At 39.4% G+C, this 19,338-nt stretch overlaps 1 protein-coding gene across 5 annotated transcripts in view; it reads right to left on the bottom strand.

Moving 5' to 3' along the window:
• Positions 1–6,363: 6,363 nt before the first annotated feature.
• dnajc6 (DnaJ heat shock protein family (Hsp40) member C6) overlaps positions 6,364–19,338 on the bottom strand; it is a 37,014-nt gene continuing 24,039 nt past the window's right edge. For 2 of the 5 annotated variants that reach the window (XM_020702458.2, XM_020702455.2), the window contains 14 exons: positions 18,331–18,464; positions 17,372–17,566; positions 17,162–17,279; positions 16,191–16,270; positions 15,897–16,090; positions 14,729–14,755; positions 13,655–14,005; positions 12,182–12,325; positions 11,591–11,692; positions 11,367–11,504; positions 10,951–11,289; positions 10,667–10,815; positions 10,169–10,345; positions 6,364–8,349 (listed from right to left, as the gene is read on the bottom strand). In XM_020702458.2, the coding sequence (XP_020558117.1) occupies positions 8,248–8,349; positions 10,169–10,345; positions 10,667–10,815; positions 10,951–11,289; positions 11,367–11,504; positions 11,591–11,692; positions 12,182–12,325; positions 13,655–14,005; positions 14,729–14,755; positions 15,897–16,090; positions 16,191–16,270; positions 17,162–17,279; positions 17,372–17,566; positions 18,331–18,464 (2,250 nt within the window). In that variant the 3' untranslated portion in view covers positions 6,364–8,247. The remainder of the gene's footprint in view (positions 8,350–10,168; positions 10,346–10,666; positions 10,816–10,950; positions 11,290–11,366; positions 11,505–11,590; positions 11,693–12,181; positions 12,326–13,654; positions 14,006–14,728; positions 14,756–15,896; positions 16,091–16,190; positions 16,271–17,161; positions 17,280–17,371; positions 17,567–18,330; positions 18,465–19,338) is intronic. The other 3 variants (XM_020702457.2, XM_020702456.2, XM_011474122.3) reach the window with 3 other exon arrangements.

Raw genomic sequence — 19,338 nt, forward strand, 5'->3', positions numbered from 1 at the left:
TTTTCACATCCACTCTGGGAATAGTGTCGCATAATTAAATTCGACTTAGCATTTCCAGAGGGGAGGCGGGGCGATCGGGTCTACAAGTGCTGCTGCGACTACGTAGCAGAAAGGACAGAGGGAGAGCAGGAGAAAAGGGGACGGCCGAAAATCACCTGGGTTACACAACACCACGGGAGAGCCAGAACGCAGGTCAGAGAGGAGGCTGTACCACACTCCCATCCTGAGCTTGGGTACACAGCCCCGACAACCACAGATACGCTGAGCGAGGCAGCAACTGACCTGAAAGACAAGATCATGTCTTGGCAGGGTCAAGCCAGCCGCACTCCATGAACGCCTGGCAGCACAAATGAACCAGCTGCTAAGAGATGGGACTCACCCCGAATGGCTAACGGAAGGGCGAACGATCCTGATCCAGAAGGATCCCTCAAAGGGTGCAGTCCCATCCAAAATACCGGCCAATAACCTGTCTGTCCACAACATGGAAGCTCATGTCAGGCATCATTGCAACCAAGATAAAAAGGCTCATGGATCAATACATGAGCAACACACAGAAGGGCATTGGTAGAGACTCCACAGGAGCCAAACAAACTCCTGGTTGACAGAACAGTCGCTCAAGACTGCAGGTCACGACACACCAACCTGTGCACAGCCTGGATGGATTACAAGAAAGCCTATGACTCAATGCCACACACGTGGATCACTGAATGCTTGGAGCTGTACAACATCAACAGGACTCTAAGAGCCTTCATAGGAAACTCAATGAAGCTGTGGAAAACCACCCTTGAAGCCAATGGGAAGCCACTTGCACAAGTGTCCATCAAATGTGGGATATACCAAGGTGATGGTCTGTCCCCACTGCTGTTCTGCATAGGTCTGAGCCCCCTCAGCCAAATAATCAACGAGACTGGCTATGGATACCAACTCAGAAATGGGGCCAACATCAGTCACCTCCTCTACATGGATGACATCAAGCGATATGCGAAGAGCGAGCGTGACATTGACTCCCTGATCCACACCACCAGGATCTACAGTACTGACACTGGGATGTCATTCGGGCTCAAGAAATGCAGCCGGATGGTGACAAAGATAGGCAAGGTAATCCACACAGGAGGGGTCTCACTCCCAGAAGGAACAATAGGAGACATTGAGGACAGTTAGAAGTACCTTGGAATTCCGCAGGCAAATGGCAACCTGGAGTAGGCAACAAGGAAAACTTCAACAGCTAAATACCTCCAACGAGAAGCCAGCTCAATGGCAAAAATAAGACCCGGGCAATAAACAGCTACGCACTGCCAGTTATCAGATACCCTGCAGGAATAATAAGACGGCCAAAGGAAGAGATACAGACCACAGATGTTAAAACACGAAAGTTCCTCACCATGCATGGAGCTGGAAGGTGGTAGAGAATGAGAGAGCAAAGATCCTGTGGGACTTCCAGATCCAGACTGATAGGATGGTAATGACGAACCGACCAGACATTGTAGTGGTGGATAAAGAACAGAGGAAAGCCGTTGTGGTGGATGTGGCAGTGCCAAGCGATGGGAACATCAGGAAGAAGGAACATGAGAAACTGGAGAAATACCAGGGACTCAGAGAAGAACTGGAAAGTGAAGGTGACAGTGGTGCCTGTGGTAATTGGAGCACTCGGGGCAGTAACCCCCAAGCTGGAGGACTGGCTACAACAAGTACCTGGAAAGACCTCAGACCTCTCAGTCCAGAAAAGGGCAGTGCTAGGAACAGCTAAGATACTGCGCAGGACCCTCAAGCTCCCAGGCCTCTGGTAGAGGATCCGAGCTTGGGTGAGAAACCACCCGCGGAAGGGTGAGAGGGGCGTTTGGATGGATGGATGGATGGATGGATGGATGGATGGATGGATGGATGGATAGATGGATAGATGGATAGATGGATAGATAGATAGATAGATAGATAGATAGATAGATAGATAGATAGATAGATAGATAGATAGATAGATAGATAGATAGATAGATAGATAGATAGATAGATAGATAGATAGATAGATAGATAGATAGATAGACAAAAATAACAATAAAATAAGAGTTGATAAAATAGCAGTTCATCTCAGGCAGGTTTGTTAAACAGCAGTCCTGAACCGAAATGTACCGAACCGAGCCCTATGAAATTCTGAATCGAACCAAATTGAGATTTTAGCGTATCGTTACACCCCTATTTATAACAATGTTAATTTCCTCTACTGAGCTGATTTACTTGAATTAAAAATGCAAGAAAGCCACGCCAAGCATGGCATTTTCTATTATTCTAAATTTTGGTGTGTTGTCCTCCTTTTTTGCCTATTACTATTGAATATAAACATGAGAACTTGAATGTAGAATCCAATTTTTTTTAATGAATCAATATGTGCTTTAAGCTTGTTCTGATGATAAACGACTCCTATTTCTTTCAGTTATCTGACATGTTACAATGTTAAATATAAATAACAAAACTTAATTAACTCAAAGCAATAATTACGAACCCTTTATTTATTGCAATCATTAACATTTTTCTTCAAAGCTAAAGAGCCACTTTAGAGGGATGACAGAGACATGGCTCCAGAGCCTTAGGTTGCAAATCCCATTGCTGATTTTTGTCAATCCCTCAAATAACTAAAATCATTTCCACCACTTCACAAAATGTTCTATTACTTAATCTTTTGGGAAACACAAAATACAAACCACACATTCAACTCACACCTGCACAACCACACCTATAAGGCACAAGCATACCACAACCTGCAACCCCCTACATTCCTCTCACAGAAGATAGAACATGTTTTTAAATGTTTCCTTTCATCAAGTTGATACATGCAATAAACAGATCAGTAATAAGATTTATTGCCATATGCCATATTTGCAGTTTTAGTAACATCAGGAAAGCCATGCAATTGTCAGCAGTGTAAGAAATGGAGCTCCCTCTATTGGTAGAGACCTGGAAAGTGTTTTATTTTCCTAACTTCATGTACACCAACTTTTCCTCAAACAGCATAGAGATGGTTTTGAAGTGACCTCAGTTCCTCTTTACCAACTTTTCCAACTTGTTTTAGAATAAATGTCAGAAACTGACTCAACTTTCCTAAGATCTTTTTTTTTGTTTGATTGTTTGTTTTGATATAACTTAATTATGGGAACAAGAAATGTCAGGATTCTCACACATACTCATCAGCTCCTCAAGATTTAAAGCTCAGTAAAAGCTTTGTTTTTGTCTGGATTATAAGTAAGGGTTGATGGCCGACGAAGTGTGCGGTTATTACTTTTTAACGCATGCCTAGGAAGCCGCAGGAGTCAAGATTCGGCGATATATATATGCTGATCATCCCAATGGGTTGAATAAAGCATCAATTCAGAGAGAAAGTTCATCTCTTACCGCTTGTTTTTGTCCAGATAATGAAGCAAAAGGTTGTTTTAAAGAAGCCGGCGCAGTGATAAAAAACATTTAGGCTAGCTGGCCGAACTTCTTTTTTCACCGTGCGGTTATCAGGTTTTAACGCATACCCAGCAGCCAATCAGAATCGAGTATTCAACTGGACCATGGCATAAGAAAAGTTTTAATAGCTGTTCATTTAATTTAAACTTTGTAGGTATCATTGGTGAGACCTGTCAATATATTTTTGTTTCATTCAAACTCAGCTGAGATCCTTAACAAAAATAATTATTATGAAGAAAAATCTGCTAAAAGAATGATTAACTGTGAGTTTGAGAATCAGATGTGTCTATTCATGACCATCACTTTTAACCTGTTGTGAACCAAAGTCCTCATATTCCTGACAAACAGAAAGGTTTTCCAGACAATTTAAAATATTGTACCTTTAATTTTAAATATTTTTATGAAAAGGCACGTTAAACACACTTTAACCCTTGTGCTATCTAAGATGACCCCAACCTTACATTGACGTGTTGTCCCTACCATGACAAAGGTGGATAAAGGTGGAAAGATTTCATGTAATCCATGGACACCAATGAGGATCACAAATCATTGAAAAAAACGGTTCAGCACTGTCTAGTGGGGCTAGATGACCCAACTCCCAATGTTAAAGTGCCTAGGATAGCACAAGGGTTAATTCGGATTTCTTTTTTTCTGTAGTGATAGAATCTGACTGTGACCAAGATTAAGCCATTTAAATGAGCTCTAATGAGGTTTCCCCAGCCACAGCAAATGCTAATCGGCTTTTGAGGAAAACAAAAGGTCAGTAAAACATCACTCACTTTCACTTTAGCAAAGGTTTTTTTTTCTCTCGTTGTTAAAATTTGGTTGTATCATTGTTCACCCCACCTCATTCTGTCCGTTTGGCCTTGTTTTGCTGCCCCTTACATTGTTAGCTGAAGCCTCTAATGTCCCATGCGTCCAGCTAATGTCATTTTATAGTTGGACAGAAATCGAAAAGCAGCTCTGATTTTCTGCAAATTCTCCCTGGTTACTTACCTTGTTCCCCTTACCGTGTTTTTTCCTGTTGAAAGCGTTGCTTTGTCCAAAGCCTCGGCAGCTTCCTCCAGGTTTCCCTTGCCTGCCAGTGCTTGTACCACCTCTACAATCAAAAAGTTGTTATTTTAGTCACACTCCACTTCTTTGTTACGGTTGGGATTATGAAATGTTTTGATTTGCTGAGTATTAAAGTTTCTTTAAACCGGGATTTGTTCTGAAGCATTTCATGCTGTTGTCAGGGCTGTCTTTACAAGAACAAGTTACAAAGTCTTCCTCACTCCCCTATCAACCTTTTCTTGTAGCTGTAATCTATTCCCCATCTCATTACATGGCAATGACTTCAGATTTGGAAGTTGCCTTTTTTCACACCATAGCAATCCTCTTCATGTTTTGCTTAACGGATAGATCAAACCAAAGCTGCCTAAATGACCAAATGAAAACCCTTCCCCTCAAGGAGTTCTGCCCATAAAAGCCAACAAAGTCTATGAAAAAAGGCCAGCTCAGTAACTGCTATGTCAATCAAACAGATACGTAATCAAATATCACAAATAACCTCCCACTGACCACACAAGATGCTGAAGATGTTCATTGGGCCATAAAACACTAAAACATCAATGCATCCATCCATCTCTGGGCCATCAGTGTGAGCAGAGATATCCTGACCATTACTCCAGAAACTTCCTCCATTTGTACTGGCAGAGCTAGAACATTTTATATGGGGACAGGAGGGATGCAGGTGACTTTGGAAATGTGGCAAATGAGAACAGGAGAGTGGAAGGCTGTTACAAATGAAATGACCCAAAATAGGTATTTTAAACATTTTTATTTATTTCGTGTTTCTGTAAGTAGTTGAAATGCTGAAGGAAGCTTGCATTGTTGATTTCTTAATCTTTGTCAAAAATGCTACTAATATTGACAAACAAATTTGGGAGCCTGTGGGGGGGCAATGCTTGGCCCCCTGTAGCTCTGTCCCTGTAATATGAGAACTCCAAGGCACTAATAAGCCAGCAGAGAGACAGATCTCCGACAAGTTCTGTCTCTCCCCCCCAGGACTTCCTCTCAGTAGAAAATACTCAAAATATCTCTCCAGGGAGACTAATCTCTCTGGGAAGAATCTCTTCTCAGAGAGATTACAGAGTAATTTCAACTATAGTTTCTTTGATTTCCCTCTGAGCATTTACACAATGCAACATCTGTGCAAAAGGAATGGAGATTGTAAAAATTCTAAAGCACCTTCTGTGGTCTTTTGAGGACAAAAAGGACATATAGGCAGAATAAAAATGTAGATATTTGTTGAGTTCATTTCTGTATTCTCGTGTTTCGTACTCTGACCTAAACTATACCTAAGGCTACGAAGTGACAACTTTTTTTGCAACGGTACATCACCTTTGTCAGCTGCTAGATTTCATACTTATAAGATGACCTTTTCTGAACCACTAACATGTAAAAACGTTTGTTTATTATTAGACTTAAAACTACAGTGTGTTAAATTCCCACTAACTGAAAAAAAGATGTGTGGCTGCAAATTTCAGCTTTTCCCTCTTCTTTCTCTCTCCGGTAACATTGTAAAAATGCTTCTGGTACGGGTCTGACACATTTATACCTTTAGCACCTCAACTATGTTAGCCTTTGATCCCAAAGGTAGCTGAAAAATAATAATAGGCTGATGCAGCTCAAGTTCAACCAAACATCTTGTTTTTTCAAAAACCCTCTGAAATAAAAATGAAAACAAATTGCACTTATTTAGAAAGACAAAAAAGACAAAAAAAATAGTTATATGGATATCAAATTAATTTATATTTTATCTGAGTATTATTTAATAAATTACCCAAATAACAAGATGGCTAATTTTTTCCTCACAAAAAAATCCAATTCAATCTTGCATGTTGCTGCCCTCTAGTGTTCATAAGGAAAAACACAGACATGTTAAAAAATAAAAATATTTTTTCTTTTTTTTGCTTCATTAACAGTTTATTGCTGTGCATCGCACTGGTTTACTATGTACATCCTGCAACAGCAAACAGAGCTGAAAAGAAACACCTGAAGAGATTTTTTTTTTACACAATTTAGTAACACTTGTACAGCAGACAGGCAAACATGACTTAACGGTACTTAAATCTGACCCATACATTCCACTATTTCAAACAACACGAGTTCAATTTCTACACTATAGAGGTTAGCTTTTCAATGATCTGTAAGACCCCACAGAAGAGTAATTGTACAGAGAGGTCCTCAGTGCAGGCGGATGCCACGCTTCTCACAGTCACTAAAAACATCTTCAAGTTCAGTATTTTGAGTTTGAGGCCTTAGGTTTATATGTCAACCCAAGACACACATTTCCCCCATTTGGGGATTTGTTCTGATAAAAATAACTTTCTCCAGAGCTCACATTTTTCTTTTGGCTGCTCAGAATTCAGTTAATATCCAGAAAGCAGAACTGGAAAAAAAAACAGTCAAGGAGAAAAAAAGTGTCACGTAAATGCGCAATGTCCTGAACATATTAACAAGGGAAAGAATGTGACGACAGTTTATGAACATGCAAAGGCAATGATGACATGTTTGAGCTGGATATGAATTATAAACTGTATTTGAATTGAAATGCTTCTGTGTGTGTTGTGTCAGACTTTAGAGCATTCTGTCAGTGCCCTCTGAGAATGTCAAAATAAAGCAACTAAATGATAAAATTAAACGTTTTATGAGAACATTTTTGTTTTCAGAAATACAGTACCAATGACTCACACACCACGGTCATTGATTAGCATGGATTTTTTCATTTACACCAGTAGCATTTTAAAACAACGGATCAAAAGCTGAGGAGGAAGCATCATTCTACGCAGGTATTATTTGCCGCGGAGAAAAAGTTCACATCTGTTTGGATTAAAAAAAAGCACCTGCAGCGTGTACAGTCCTCCGAGCCGGCTGTTTTCTGCACTCACGTCCATATGGAAATCTACCTGAAGGACATAAATAAAAGTGCCTCTGCCGTTACAGAAATACAATGGAAAAATAAACCAATTGACTCAAGTAAAAGGTTTCTGTAAACAAAAAGTGCTGATGGGTAATGTTTTAACTGCAAGAAGTCTGCAGATATGTGAGAAAACATCTATAAAATATCTTTGACAGAACAAAAATCTTTCTTCTAAGCTGCATTGAATTTTTGTGCTTTTAAAGAGCTTCAATTGCAAATCTGCAGAATGAACGTCTATGAGGCTTCGAAGTGCTTCCTGTCAGGAACTGTACATGTGCTAATACTAAATATACAATCCCCAGATCCAGGCAAACATGGAAAAACATGTAGCTTTGTGAGATTATACTAAGAATAACTGATGCTAGCAAAAATCTGGACATAGTTTGTTTGGCTATTTTTAACTGTAAAAAATCTAAATTACAGCTGATTTTTAAACAATCTGGCCTTTTTTTCCAGCTTGAAGAACATTTTATTAACGATAAGTTTCAGCTGACATGAATGCAATCAAATATTTGGGCCTTACACATGAATTGTGTCTTTTCAGATGACTCCCTGATTCCCTTTCCTGTCATCATTTTTTTGATTTGTCTCTTAGAAATCTAGTTTGATGCTGAGCAGGGGGCTAAAAGTAGGATAGTGTTGCAGAACACACACACAGAGGGTACATCTGGAGACTTTTGTTCAGTTAAGTCAAGTTACAACATAGATATTCATTGCTCTGGGTGAGAAGCGATTCAAAGCGCAGTCGTAAAAGCAGATGTCATCATACAGGATCCGAGTTGGTAACATGACAGAATCAGCAGAAACATCCTGGCGTTGCTCGTTTCCTTGCAGCTGTCTCTTTAGTACAGAGGTTTTTGTCCTTGGCTTTCAAATTCTGACCAGGCATCATTTAGTTCCATGAAAATCATCTTGGCATATTGTTCATACGGTTGTCCTGTTGCCTGTGAAGGAAGAGAAAAAAAAAATGCAGTAGTCCTTTTATTTTCGACTGGAAATCAGATCCAATCATGTGTATGTAAAAGACAGACTGGTTTGAACGGCCTAAATATTTAAATAAGTGATATATTGCACAAAATTAAAAACACCTTTTTCTTAATATTGATAATTGATTTGCCGCATTGTAAATGTGTTTTGGTTTGTTCCTTTGAAAGCTTTTTTGTTATAAAAATCTATCTGATCCAGTAAATCTTAGTGTTAATCAAGATCTGTCTTTCTTTCAGTGACTAATCACCCTATTAATCATGTCACTGGATCATTGACTACTGGTGCAGCATAGTTCTTCCATCGTCCATCCATTTTCTTAACCCACTATATCCCCTTTGGGGTCTCGCAGCTTCCGGAGCCTGCCCCAGCCACCATTGGGCAAAGGCAAAATACACCCTGGAAAGATCGCCGGTCTGTCACAGGGCTCTTCTATATCCTCTTGCTGTATCCCTTTCTTGGTCATGCGGCTGCTGGAGTCAACCCAACTACTGGACTAATGCGGGGTTCATCCTAAACAGGTTGTCAGTCTGTTGCAGGGCAACACACTCTCATGCACACTCAGGTGCAATTAAGAGTAACCAAATACAACACTTACACATAACACAATCTGAGTATTCTGTACTCTAGCTAACCATAGAGTGGGTTTTGACTTTACATGAAGCCAAGAATTGTATTAAACTAAAACAAATTGAACAGTAAAACAGTAAAAGTAGGAAAAGGGCATGATAAACATAATTCTATCATTATGTTTAGTCAAATTCTGGTTGATTTGGGCAAACCTCATTATTAAAGCAGAGTTAGACCCATTTTACAAGGAAAATTATTGCAATATTGTTTAAAATATCAAGTCTTTTACGTGTGTTCAAGTATTAATTTATGCAGTTCATATATGCAAACTATAGATCAATTGCTGATTAAAGCATGTTGCTGTTTTTTAGATATTTCTACAACAGGAATTTGAAAAGTTGGGAAAGCAAGAAGCTCAATCATGTTATTGAAAATATTCTATAACTATAAGCAGTTTTACTAAAAAATGGGTGTAGGTTAAAAAAGAAAATTGTAAAAATTTAATTAATTTTATGTTTGAATATGTTATCAAACATAAAGGGCTGCACGGTGGCGCAGTGGTTAGCGCTCTTGCCTCACAGCAAGAAGGCCCCTGGTTCAAGTCCCGGCCGGGGGACTTGAAAAATACATCAATGGGGGACCTTTCTGTGTGGAGTTTGCATGTTCTCCCCGTGCATGCGTGGGTTTTCTCCGGGATCTCCGGCTTCCTCCCACTGTCCAAAAACATGCTTCATAGGTTAATTGGCAACTCTAAATTGTCCGTGAGTGTGAGAGTAAATGGGTGTGTGACTGTTGACGTTCTACCCTGCGACAGACTGGCGACCTGTCCAGGGCATCCCCTGCCTACGCCCAAGTAGCCGGGATAGGCTCCGGCATCCCCGTGACCCCGAAAGGGACAAAGCGGTACAGAAAAATGAATGAATGTTATCAAACATTTTAGGATTTTAAGATTTAAATTTAACTCATAAATTCACTAGTTTTTTCTCGTAAATTAACTTCTTAAAATCTCGTAATTTAACAGTTATGACTTTCTTTCTCGTAAATTGACGACTTAAAAGTCGTAATTTAAAAACATTTTTTTTGTAAACTGGCCCTAAAACTCCGCCGTAGTAAACAGATTGAGAACAATAAAACACTACAGCTTTGTAACTAATGCATACAGAAACATCACCATTGTGAGTTTTTATTTCAAATTTTGATGTGCTCCACCTTATCTGGGTGAACAACCAGGACTGCTTTGCGGTACACCTTCTTGACCTGTTCTGGGGTGACCAGGTCAGCCATGCCCACAGGTTTCCAGCGCGTCTCTCCTTCCCAAAGCACAGTGTGCATGGTGGACAGCAGCGCTCGGATGTTCCGCTCCTTCCCCTCTATCCAGTCCAAAATCTGGGACACACGTACAGACGCAGAGGAGCGGATTTTGAACAACTATTAGCATAACTGCTTTTAGCGGTTTAGGTTTCAGTTAAAAAATGTTATGGAAGACAAAGTTTGGTCATCTGAGACCTACATTTGTTGCTTTGCTAGTTTGAAAGGAAACAATTCCAAACAACACCATTTTAATAGGCCGAAATTCATTATTGAGGGTTGAGGGGTTACTGAACTGGTATAGCCAAGCTACAAAGGAAAAAAAATGGAGGAGAAAGCAAACTTGAGGGATATCTGATGTGAATGTCACGGCATGCAGTGAAAAGATTGTTGTCTTACCTTAATTTTCTCGGGGTCCATCTCTTTGGCCATCTCCTCCTTCCTCATCTCTGCTATTGTCCTAGGCCCTTTCCTCTCTTTGGTCCCTGCAAAGCCCTGACCAGACAGCAAGTCATCAAAGTTGGCATCTGAGACTTTGGGCTTCGAACCTGTCACAAACACAAAAGCAGAGAAAATGTTTTTTTAAAGGAACATTAAAGAAACATTTTAGCCTATTTTGTTTAGGGGAAAAAACTCAGCTTACAATCATAAAAAAGACAGACTCAGACAGACTTTCTGCTCACCCATCCCAGGCTGTGCTTTTCCCCCAGCGCTGGGAGAGCCTCCCCTCGTTGCTGAAAAGCTGACGTTGTAGTTGGGTCGATTCTGGGGTGACGTGTGGGGCATGGAGGTATGGCTTGGGCTGGGTTTTGGCTGGTGGTTAGGGGTCTGTCCTTGTGCCTGCCACCCGCCTCCACCTCCAGCGTTGGACTGCCATGCAGGGAAGCTCCCTCCAGAGTGGGGCTGCCACCCTCCTCCATGCTGTGGAGACGGCGGAGGCCGTGATGGAGAGCCCATTGGTGGAAAGGCAGGGCTAGCTCCTGTTGGAGAAGTGGGCTTGCTGGAGAATCCAGAGCCTCCTGCTGGACAAAAAATATGGCATTTGAAGCAACTTAAAAAGTAAAAAAAGAATTGGGGAAATTCCTAGTTGTTGTTAGACCTCCAAGGCTTCCACTGAGGTTGCCAATGTCTGCAAAAGGATCCAGCGTGTTTGGTTTATTTTGGTGGGTGGGAGTGCTGTGGACTGATCCTGTGGGACTGGTAGTGGCTGAGCGACTCCCCATCCCAAAGCCTCCTCCTGAATACATCAAACAGCAATTAAAAAAAAAAATGGGAATGCTGTGTGTATTCACTTCCTGCGTGAATGATTCCAGTTTGGAGCACCTGAGCTTGATGTAGCTGATCTGTTCCAGTCCCATCCTCCCATGGCATTTTGTTGCTGAATGTTAACACTTGGGGTTGTGGGTGGAACAGGGGAACTCCGACCTGTTTGAGCAGATAAAGAGTTGGTCAAAAAGTGAAGTCATGGGAAATGTGAACAAATGACATGAGCCCATGCAGCTCAAACAAGCTCCTTTTTTTAAAACTTTTTATCTGGAGTGTCCACACTTTGCTAAATTGTCACTGTCAGCAAATGAATGCTAATGTTTTAAAAAGTTCATTGAAGATAAAATTCCAATTGACATTTGATTTGTTTTTAAGCAAAAACATTAAAATTTTCTCAACATCTTAAATTAAACTCTTTATTTTGTCATGCAATTTGTTCATTCATTTAGCAACACAGACTTAAAAAAACATGAAATGAAAAAAAACTTGCAATGGCAGCAAACAACCAGCATGTTGAAAACTCAATGAAAGCAAACTTTACCTGCAAGCAGTGAATATGTCAACAAAACCAAAGATTAAAAAAGATTAAATAAATGTTTCAATACAACAGCATTGTGCTGTTTGTTAAGCAGCAGAGCTGTGCCTTACCCAGGCTTGAGGGCTGCATGGTGGGTGATGGGGAGCGAGCTGCATGCAGGAAAAGTTCTGGTTGGCCCACATTACCTGGTCCGAGGAAAGAACCCATCATGTCCTGAGGCTTGTGCATGGGCCCTGGACCAAAGGGATCAAATGCTAAAAAAAAAAGAAGAGATAAGAATTTCTGAGTGCGATTGTTTTTGTTTGTTTTTAGAAACATACGACGGAGTTTTAGGGCCACCGGGAAAAAAACAACCAAGTACCGGTAATATTACGAGATTCAAAGTCGTTAATTTATGACTATTTTACGACTCATACATTTGCGAGATTAAAGTTAACATACAGTGCGCAGCAAATGAACGCTGTGCAGCAGCAGTGCAGACAGACTAAACTCAATTGAATTGGTAAGCTGAATGTTTATTGGTAACATTGCAAACGTTTGGAAGATCCTTTGTTTACTTTATGGTTTATCAATGTTTTATTCATTGATGGGTGGCTTACAGGATCTCTGCAGTGCCCATTGATGAAGCCAAAAACTAAACTAATAATAATTTGGCATTGAGTGGCCAAAAAACTATCCAGAAAAAAACGCTTCACAAAACACTCTACATCTTCATCTTTGAGCATGGCTCTGATAAACAGACAACTTTGTTGGTTTTTCTCGTTAATGTATTACTTTTTTTTTTCTCCATAAATTCATGACTTTTGTTCTCGTAAATTTAAGTGTTTTAAAATAGTAAATTTCCGACAAAACAACAATTTGTTCCTAAAAATGTGTTTTTTAAAAGACATTTTTAGGAACTAGTATTGAAATTGTTCCTAAATTTAATGCAAACTAAGAAACCTTTTGAAAAATCTCTTACTGAAGATTTTAAGAGGTGGGGCACATTTTTAAACAATTTAACTAAGATTTCTATTTGCCCATGACAAAAAATGACAGATAAGCAGTTCATTTATAAAAACAAATTGACTCGTCTTTTTGTGCCTTCCAAAACCTGCATTTTTAGATTAAAGGTATACGGATGAAAGTTTAAAAAAAAGAAATTTGTCTAACTGTGGGCTGCGTGGTGGTGTAGTGATTTGCTTTTGGAGAGGGACCTTTCTGTGTGTTTTTCTTGTGAATCTTCTAAAAAGCGTGCTAAATTGTCCCCAAGTGTGTGTTAAACTGGCAAATGAACTGGTAAAATGTTCCACTTTCAACCTACAGTTGCTAGGTAAGCGTTAGCAACCTTAAGACCCCTTATAGTGATGACGCCTGTTTGGGAAATAGATGAGAAATTCTAAAGGAGACCTGTTAGTGTATTTCTATTAAAAATGAAGATTTGTGAATTTAAAACTTTTAAAATACAAAATAATATAAAGTTTGCTTTATCTTAGTCAGGAATTTTAGGCTTTTTTAATCTAAATATTTACATTTTTACCAATAAGATACAAAGGTTCTACTTGACATTCAAAATAAACTGAACACACTTTAGGTCTTCTCACCTGGTGGAGCAGGAGAGGGACATGGTGAGCCAGTGTTGGGGGCCACTTTATGTGGAGTGGACTGAGTGGATGAGGGCCCACTGGTTGGCTGAGGGGGAGCCCCAAACAAGTCTCCCAGGAGGTCAGTAGTTGCAGCTGATGAGGGTTGATTTTGAGATGAAGAGCAGGGAGCATCGATGTCCTCCCCGCCCAGGCCAAGAAGGTCCACTTCCTCATTGGGTGCAGGTGGGGCAGGCGTTGGAGGTTCAGGTCTCTGGGGGGCCGCGCTGATGCTGCTTCGCTGACTGGAGAGTGAGAGCATCTCATCGTCCGAGGGCTCGCTTTCTTTCTCGCCATCTGGCCGTGTTGGCTCTTGGGAAGAAGCATAAACGGAATGAGAAGACATAGAAGTGGAAAAATTTAAAGCAGATTCTAATTAGAAGAGGACAGAAAAACGGGAATCAACAGACGCTATCACTGCTTCAGGAGCTGGCTAGTCCTGTCATACCTAATGCAACATTATTGGACTCCTGCACAATAAATATAGATGGTAGCTTCAAGGACAATTGACTAAAGTGGGATATTTTTCAACCAACAAAAGTCAAATCCATAAAATCTACAAACTGCTATGACAGGAATGGGATGTATGTTTGGTAAATGAGCAATATTTCACCTTGGTAGATCACTTCTTATACAGTCACAAAGCTTCCATTCATTCATTTCAGATATTGTTCTTTTCCACAAGTCTCCATATTGACCAGTTTTTTTAATAAACTCACAAAAAAACTATTGTTATACCGTGATTTATGTTAAAGAGTCTGCTTAGTATTTGACACCCAATTCCTAGAGGATTGTCTCATTAACACTAAAGATTTCTACCAAAATGATATATCACTACGAAACAAGCGTAGGTTTAAATCAATTCAATCAATGGTGTTCATGAATATGAAGAGCCAAACAGACTTTTCAATAAGACCTAATGTCTTTGTCAATACTTTAATCTCCTGTTAGGGAGAGCAAGATTGAATTGAACCAAACCCTAGGTAACATCTGTCATTGTTGATTTTCTCCATTGGTGATTGCTATCTGCCTTACCCTCCAGATCCAAGCCTTCCATCTCATCTTGCAAGAACAAAAACGAGTCAAATTAGTTTATTTTTATCCAAGCCTTTTTTGTGTCTTTTTTCCCCTTAAACTAACCTATCAACCATTTTTAGCTGCTTTTATAATCTCAATTCAGGATCAAAGAAGTCACCTTCATTGAATAAGACTCGTGTTGGTTTCTCACACCTTCTAAAGTCTATTTTCTCACAAATTCAAAAATAGATTTAACATAAAGGAAGTTCCCTCTGCAGTTGCACTGCAGCAGCAGGGATTGAAAAGACAAAAATCCACAGTGATTCCTTCTGTCTTATTTGTCCCCCTGTGTGAAATTGCAGAAGCATAGCATCATCCTGTTTTGTGCTGCTCTTTTTTGTTTTCATGCTCACAACTAGTTTCTGCTTTTAGTCATCGCAACTTTCTGTAATTTCTCATGCATTTTCCTCAGTATTTATGATCCCCCTGGTTTCAGTTGTTGATTGCTGTCTTGTGTTACCCACAGCAGCTAAAAAGTATGATGTGCAAATAATGAATGAAGTCAACTTAATTCAAGTTGAAGGGAAAGCAAATTAAACCAATTATTTGATTTCAAATATCAGGTTTGCATCCTCCAAAACATGAATTTCTCATGTAAATCCATTCCAACACTTGACCACAGCCGTGCAAACCAAAGGTATAATGAAAGGCCACAATAAATGTCATTTCTCTTGGAAAAAAACTCACATCCAGTTAAAGGCGGCTGCTTTTGTAGAGTGGGCTAATAAAATAATTGTATTTCATTGATATTACCCTTCACAAAAATGTTGACTTTTTTCATATTTTTTTACTTCAACAGACAAAACTGATGCTAATTTAAAAAAACAAACAAAAAAAACTATATCCATAGGCTACTCTCCATCAATGAAAATGTTCACAATACCAATGAAAGGATCTTTTTCTGTTGCAGCAGAGCTTCAGAGAAACTAAAGCAAATCTGGTATAATTTTACACTGTTTATTTAAAACAAGTCAACAAAAGAAACTATCTCTTTATGTGGAATATTAAGAAATGCAAAGATTTCACCATAATTATAAAAGACTTTGCACTAAATTCTGACATGTATTACAGTTTATCTGCTAATGAAACCCTCACATAGCGTTGATTAAACACCAGTTTTTCCAACCTGCAATAGCCAGAGCATCCTGGTGCTCCTGATGGCAGGAGAAGAGCACATTAGGAGCCAAGTCTTTGCAGGGGAACTGCTCCCATGGAGGTGTCAGGTCTTTCTGCTTGTCGACCCCTTCCACTTCCACATCCAGTATCACATGAAACAGTTGGGGATACTTTTCTGGGGAGTCGCATGCATCCAGTTCTGGTCTGAACAGAAGAAATTAAACAAGTGCACAAAAAAACAACTTGAAGCATCTAAACAGAGATTCATTAGAATGCTAAGTTTTGCACAAGGTACTACTCTTACTTGTTAAACTTCAGGACATTGGTTCCAGGAGCAATGAAACCAGTATGGAACTGAATCTGGAAGATCTGGGTGTTGGACACCTGTTCATCAAAAAAACAGAAGCAACTTTTAAAAAAATACTAATAATATTTGTTTTCTGTCATGCTCATTAAAGTAAGAATCCCTTTTTAAAAGTTTGCTAAACATTTCAGTTTGAGTGAAACTCCTTAATATACAATTTTAAATTGATGTACTTAAGAAATCTTTTCAAATTGAGCAGTCAAAAGAGACACCTTTTTTTTATTCAAGATGCAAAAGGGAGCTGGAAAACAGCTTGATGATGACAACCTAAATCATGTGTGCTTAGTTAATCAGGGGGTGGAATGACTTAAGTCAGCTAATCAGCAGCATGCTGGTCATGGAGGACTGGAAGACAGGCAGGGTTGTGGCTCTTAAGGACCAGGGTTGGCCAGCCCTGCACTACACCCTTGTGTTGCTCAATAAAAAATGTACTGATGTAAAAATCAGAATCACAATTACTTTATTGATCCCATACGTGGGAAATTTGTTTGTTACCATAGCCATTGACAGCATTGTAAACATCAGAAGAGAATAAGAATAAATAAAAAAAATGTAACACAAATGTAAACAATAAGGTGCTAAAATTTAAAAAGCTATTTACAGACAGTTCAGGTAAGAAAGAAAAATGTGCAAAAAAGAAGAAAGAAAAAAAAAGGAGTTTCTCTAGAATACTTCGCGGATAACAAGAATCAATCTCTTTATAAAGGAAATATATTAAATTATGGGGGGAAACAACAATTTTAAAACCCCAAAAATAAAAAAGCAATCAGATAAGCTGATCATTGCAAAAATAGTGTATATTTTAGGAAACTTTTAAACTCCAAAATAATTGGTATTGGCCTGTTGTTAATTCAACAGGACATGTCAACATTATCTCTAAATTTTGGTTTGATCAGTCATGATTTGTTTACCTTGGCCTGCAGACGTCCTCCAATTGTCGACCTCATGTGGTACACGGAAACCACAACGTCTCCTTGTACGCTCACATCAAGAGGAAAAATGACCTTCCCCTCCCGGATCCTGTACTCTCTGGACATTAACAGAATATAGAAGATCAGAAGATGTTTGGCAAAGGTAGGCTGAACGAAGAGGGCCATTATCAGTGAGTCTGTGTTGCTTACCTCATCCTTTCATAATCTTGTGCAGTTGTGAAAATCTTGGTCTCTCCAATGAGGACATCACAGAAGGGTCGGCATCCACTACGTTGTTTGTTGAAACAGGGGACTGGACTCATTGTGACAGCCTTGATCATTAAGGGCTTAGAGTGGGGAAGGCTGGGCTTCTCTGAGACCATACTACACACGTAACCTATGTACCTGCACAGAGACAAGGACTGTCCAAATCACAGATTCATGTTTCAGTGTCCTTCATAAGCCTTTAAATGGTTTGCACACTGATGGATCAGGCAGGGTTACAGATACAGTTAGAGACTTTAGGTGTTCCTTTTTTTCTTTGTCTAGTGCTACGTTCACACTAGGCTTGGCAACGTGCGTTCAAGCGATACTTCCAATGAAAAGTCTATGTAAAAATGTGTATATGCACGGTTCAGGATTCCACCTTCAAAACATTCACGTTCACGCGTTGCTATGGACATTTTTATGTCAGTTTTTGGTCCCTACATACAAAACCTGCAGCGATTGAACGCAAAGTACAAGTTAAAGCAGTTGAACTTTGACCATTTAGGGACTCAGGTTGGTAGTGACATATGGGTAGCGTCCATTTCAAATCATTTGACTATTGATCATGTAGGAAAAGTTAATAATTGCAGTTTGTGCCCATCTAGAATTATATGACACAAGTCTTTCAAATATTGGAATAAAGCTGTAAAAGGAAAAGCCTGGAGCAAGGTGCATGAAATTTGCACCACTTATACTTTGCACCAAGCCTCTTCCACCTGTAGATGCACTTCGGATGGCAAGTCTAGTATGAACACCATATGCTAAAAGCACGTTCAGGAACCAGTGATCTTCGAACTTGCATCACATGCCTGCTGTGTACACAGACTAAAACATAAATCCATTTAAAAAAAAAAATTAACCATACTTTGACATTTTTCTTTTTTGTTCTCAGAGATGCAAACCTGTGATGTGAAGGCCAGAGGCCAGAGCCTGGTCTCTTAGCGCTGAGCAGCTGCATGGCAGGAATGGGGTTATTGAAGAGGTGGCAGAAGCAGAACATGGCACAGATCAGAACACCAGAGAGAGCACGACCATCCTGAAAAAGAAAAAAAATCTGACTTTAAGAGGTATTTCAAGTCACTCCCAAACTCTCTCCAAAAAAAAGCAAGTTGCTGAGATTTATTTATGTTTTACAGTAAAATTATTGTGTGCTAATTTTTGTTTTGATTTACAGGGAGACAAAAACATTATTGTGATCAGAAGCAGAGAAGACAGTGTTTAAAATGAACTGTTTGGGGGTAATTATGCAAGAAAGAGTTTGCCAAGTTCCAGAAACTTGGCAATAACGTGCTCAACAACACATTAGCGAAATAAAATACAGCTCTGAGTAAATCTGAGCACACAGGAAGTTAGCTCCACTGAATGATCTGTTTCAGACAGGTCCTTTATGTTACCAGCATCATGTAAAACTTTACATTTTTATGTAAGACTAAAACTTTCATTAGAAATGCTGTAAACGGTCAGGAAAGAACTTATCTAATTAACATAAAGCGTAGAAAATCTTTAACATTCAGGAAAAGACTTTAGAAGAGAAGGACTTCAAAAAATTAAGAGCCTCACAAGAAATCTTTTGATTTGGGAGTTTGAGTGTTACCAAATTTCAAATACAATTTGAAATTTTACGTTTTAGATGTTTCAAATTACCCATGTTAATGAACTGAGACTAATCCCCTCTTTTTGTCAGAGGAAACTGCAGAGAGGTTAGGTAGGGATTTCAATGCTGACCACGTTTCAGTTTGTCTCCCAGCACTGTTTTCCAAATTCTGTGCTTGGGTTTAAAAGTGGGTCACAATACAAAAAAGCACAGCTCCAATAATCTGAGGGTGTTTTGAGGAACAATTAAAACAAATCCAGATCTATAAAAAGTGCCAAGCAAACAATTTAAAGCAATTTTGTAGTCATCAAAAGTC

Source organism: Oryzias latipes, chromosome 4 (genome assembly GCF_002234675.1).
Source record: "Oryzias latipes chromosome 4, ASM223467v1".
Taxonomy (NCBI): Eukaryota; Metazoa; Chordata; class Actinopteri; order Beloniformes; family Adrianichthyidae; genus Oryzias; species Oryzias latipes.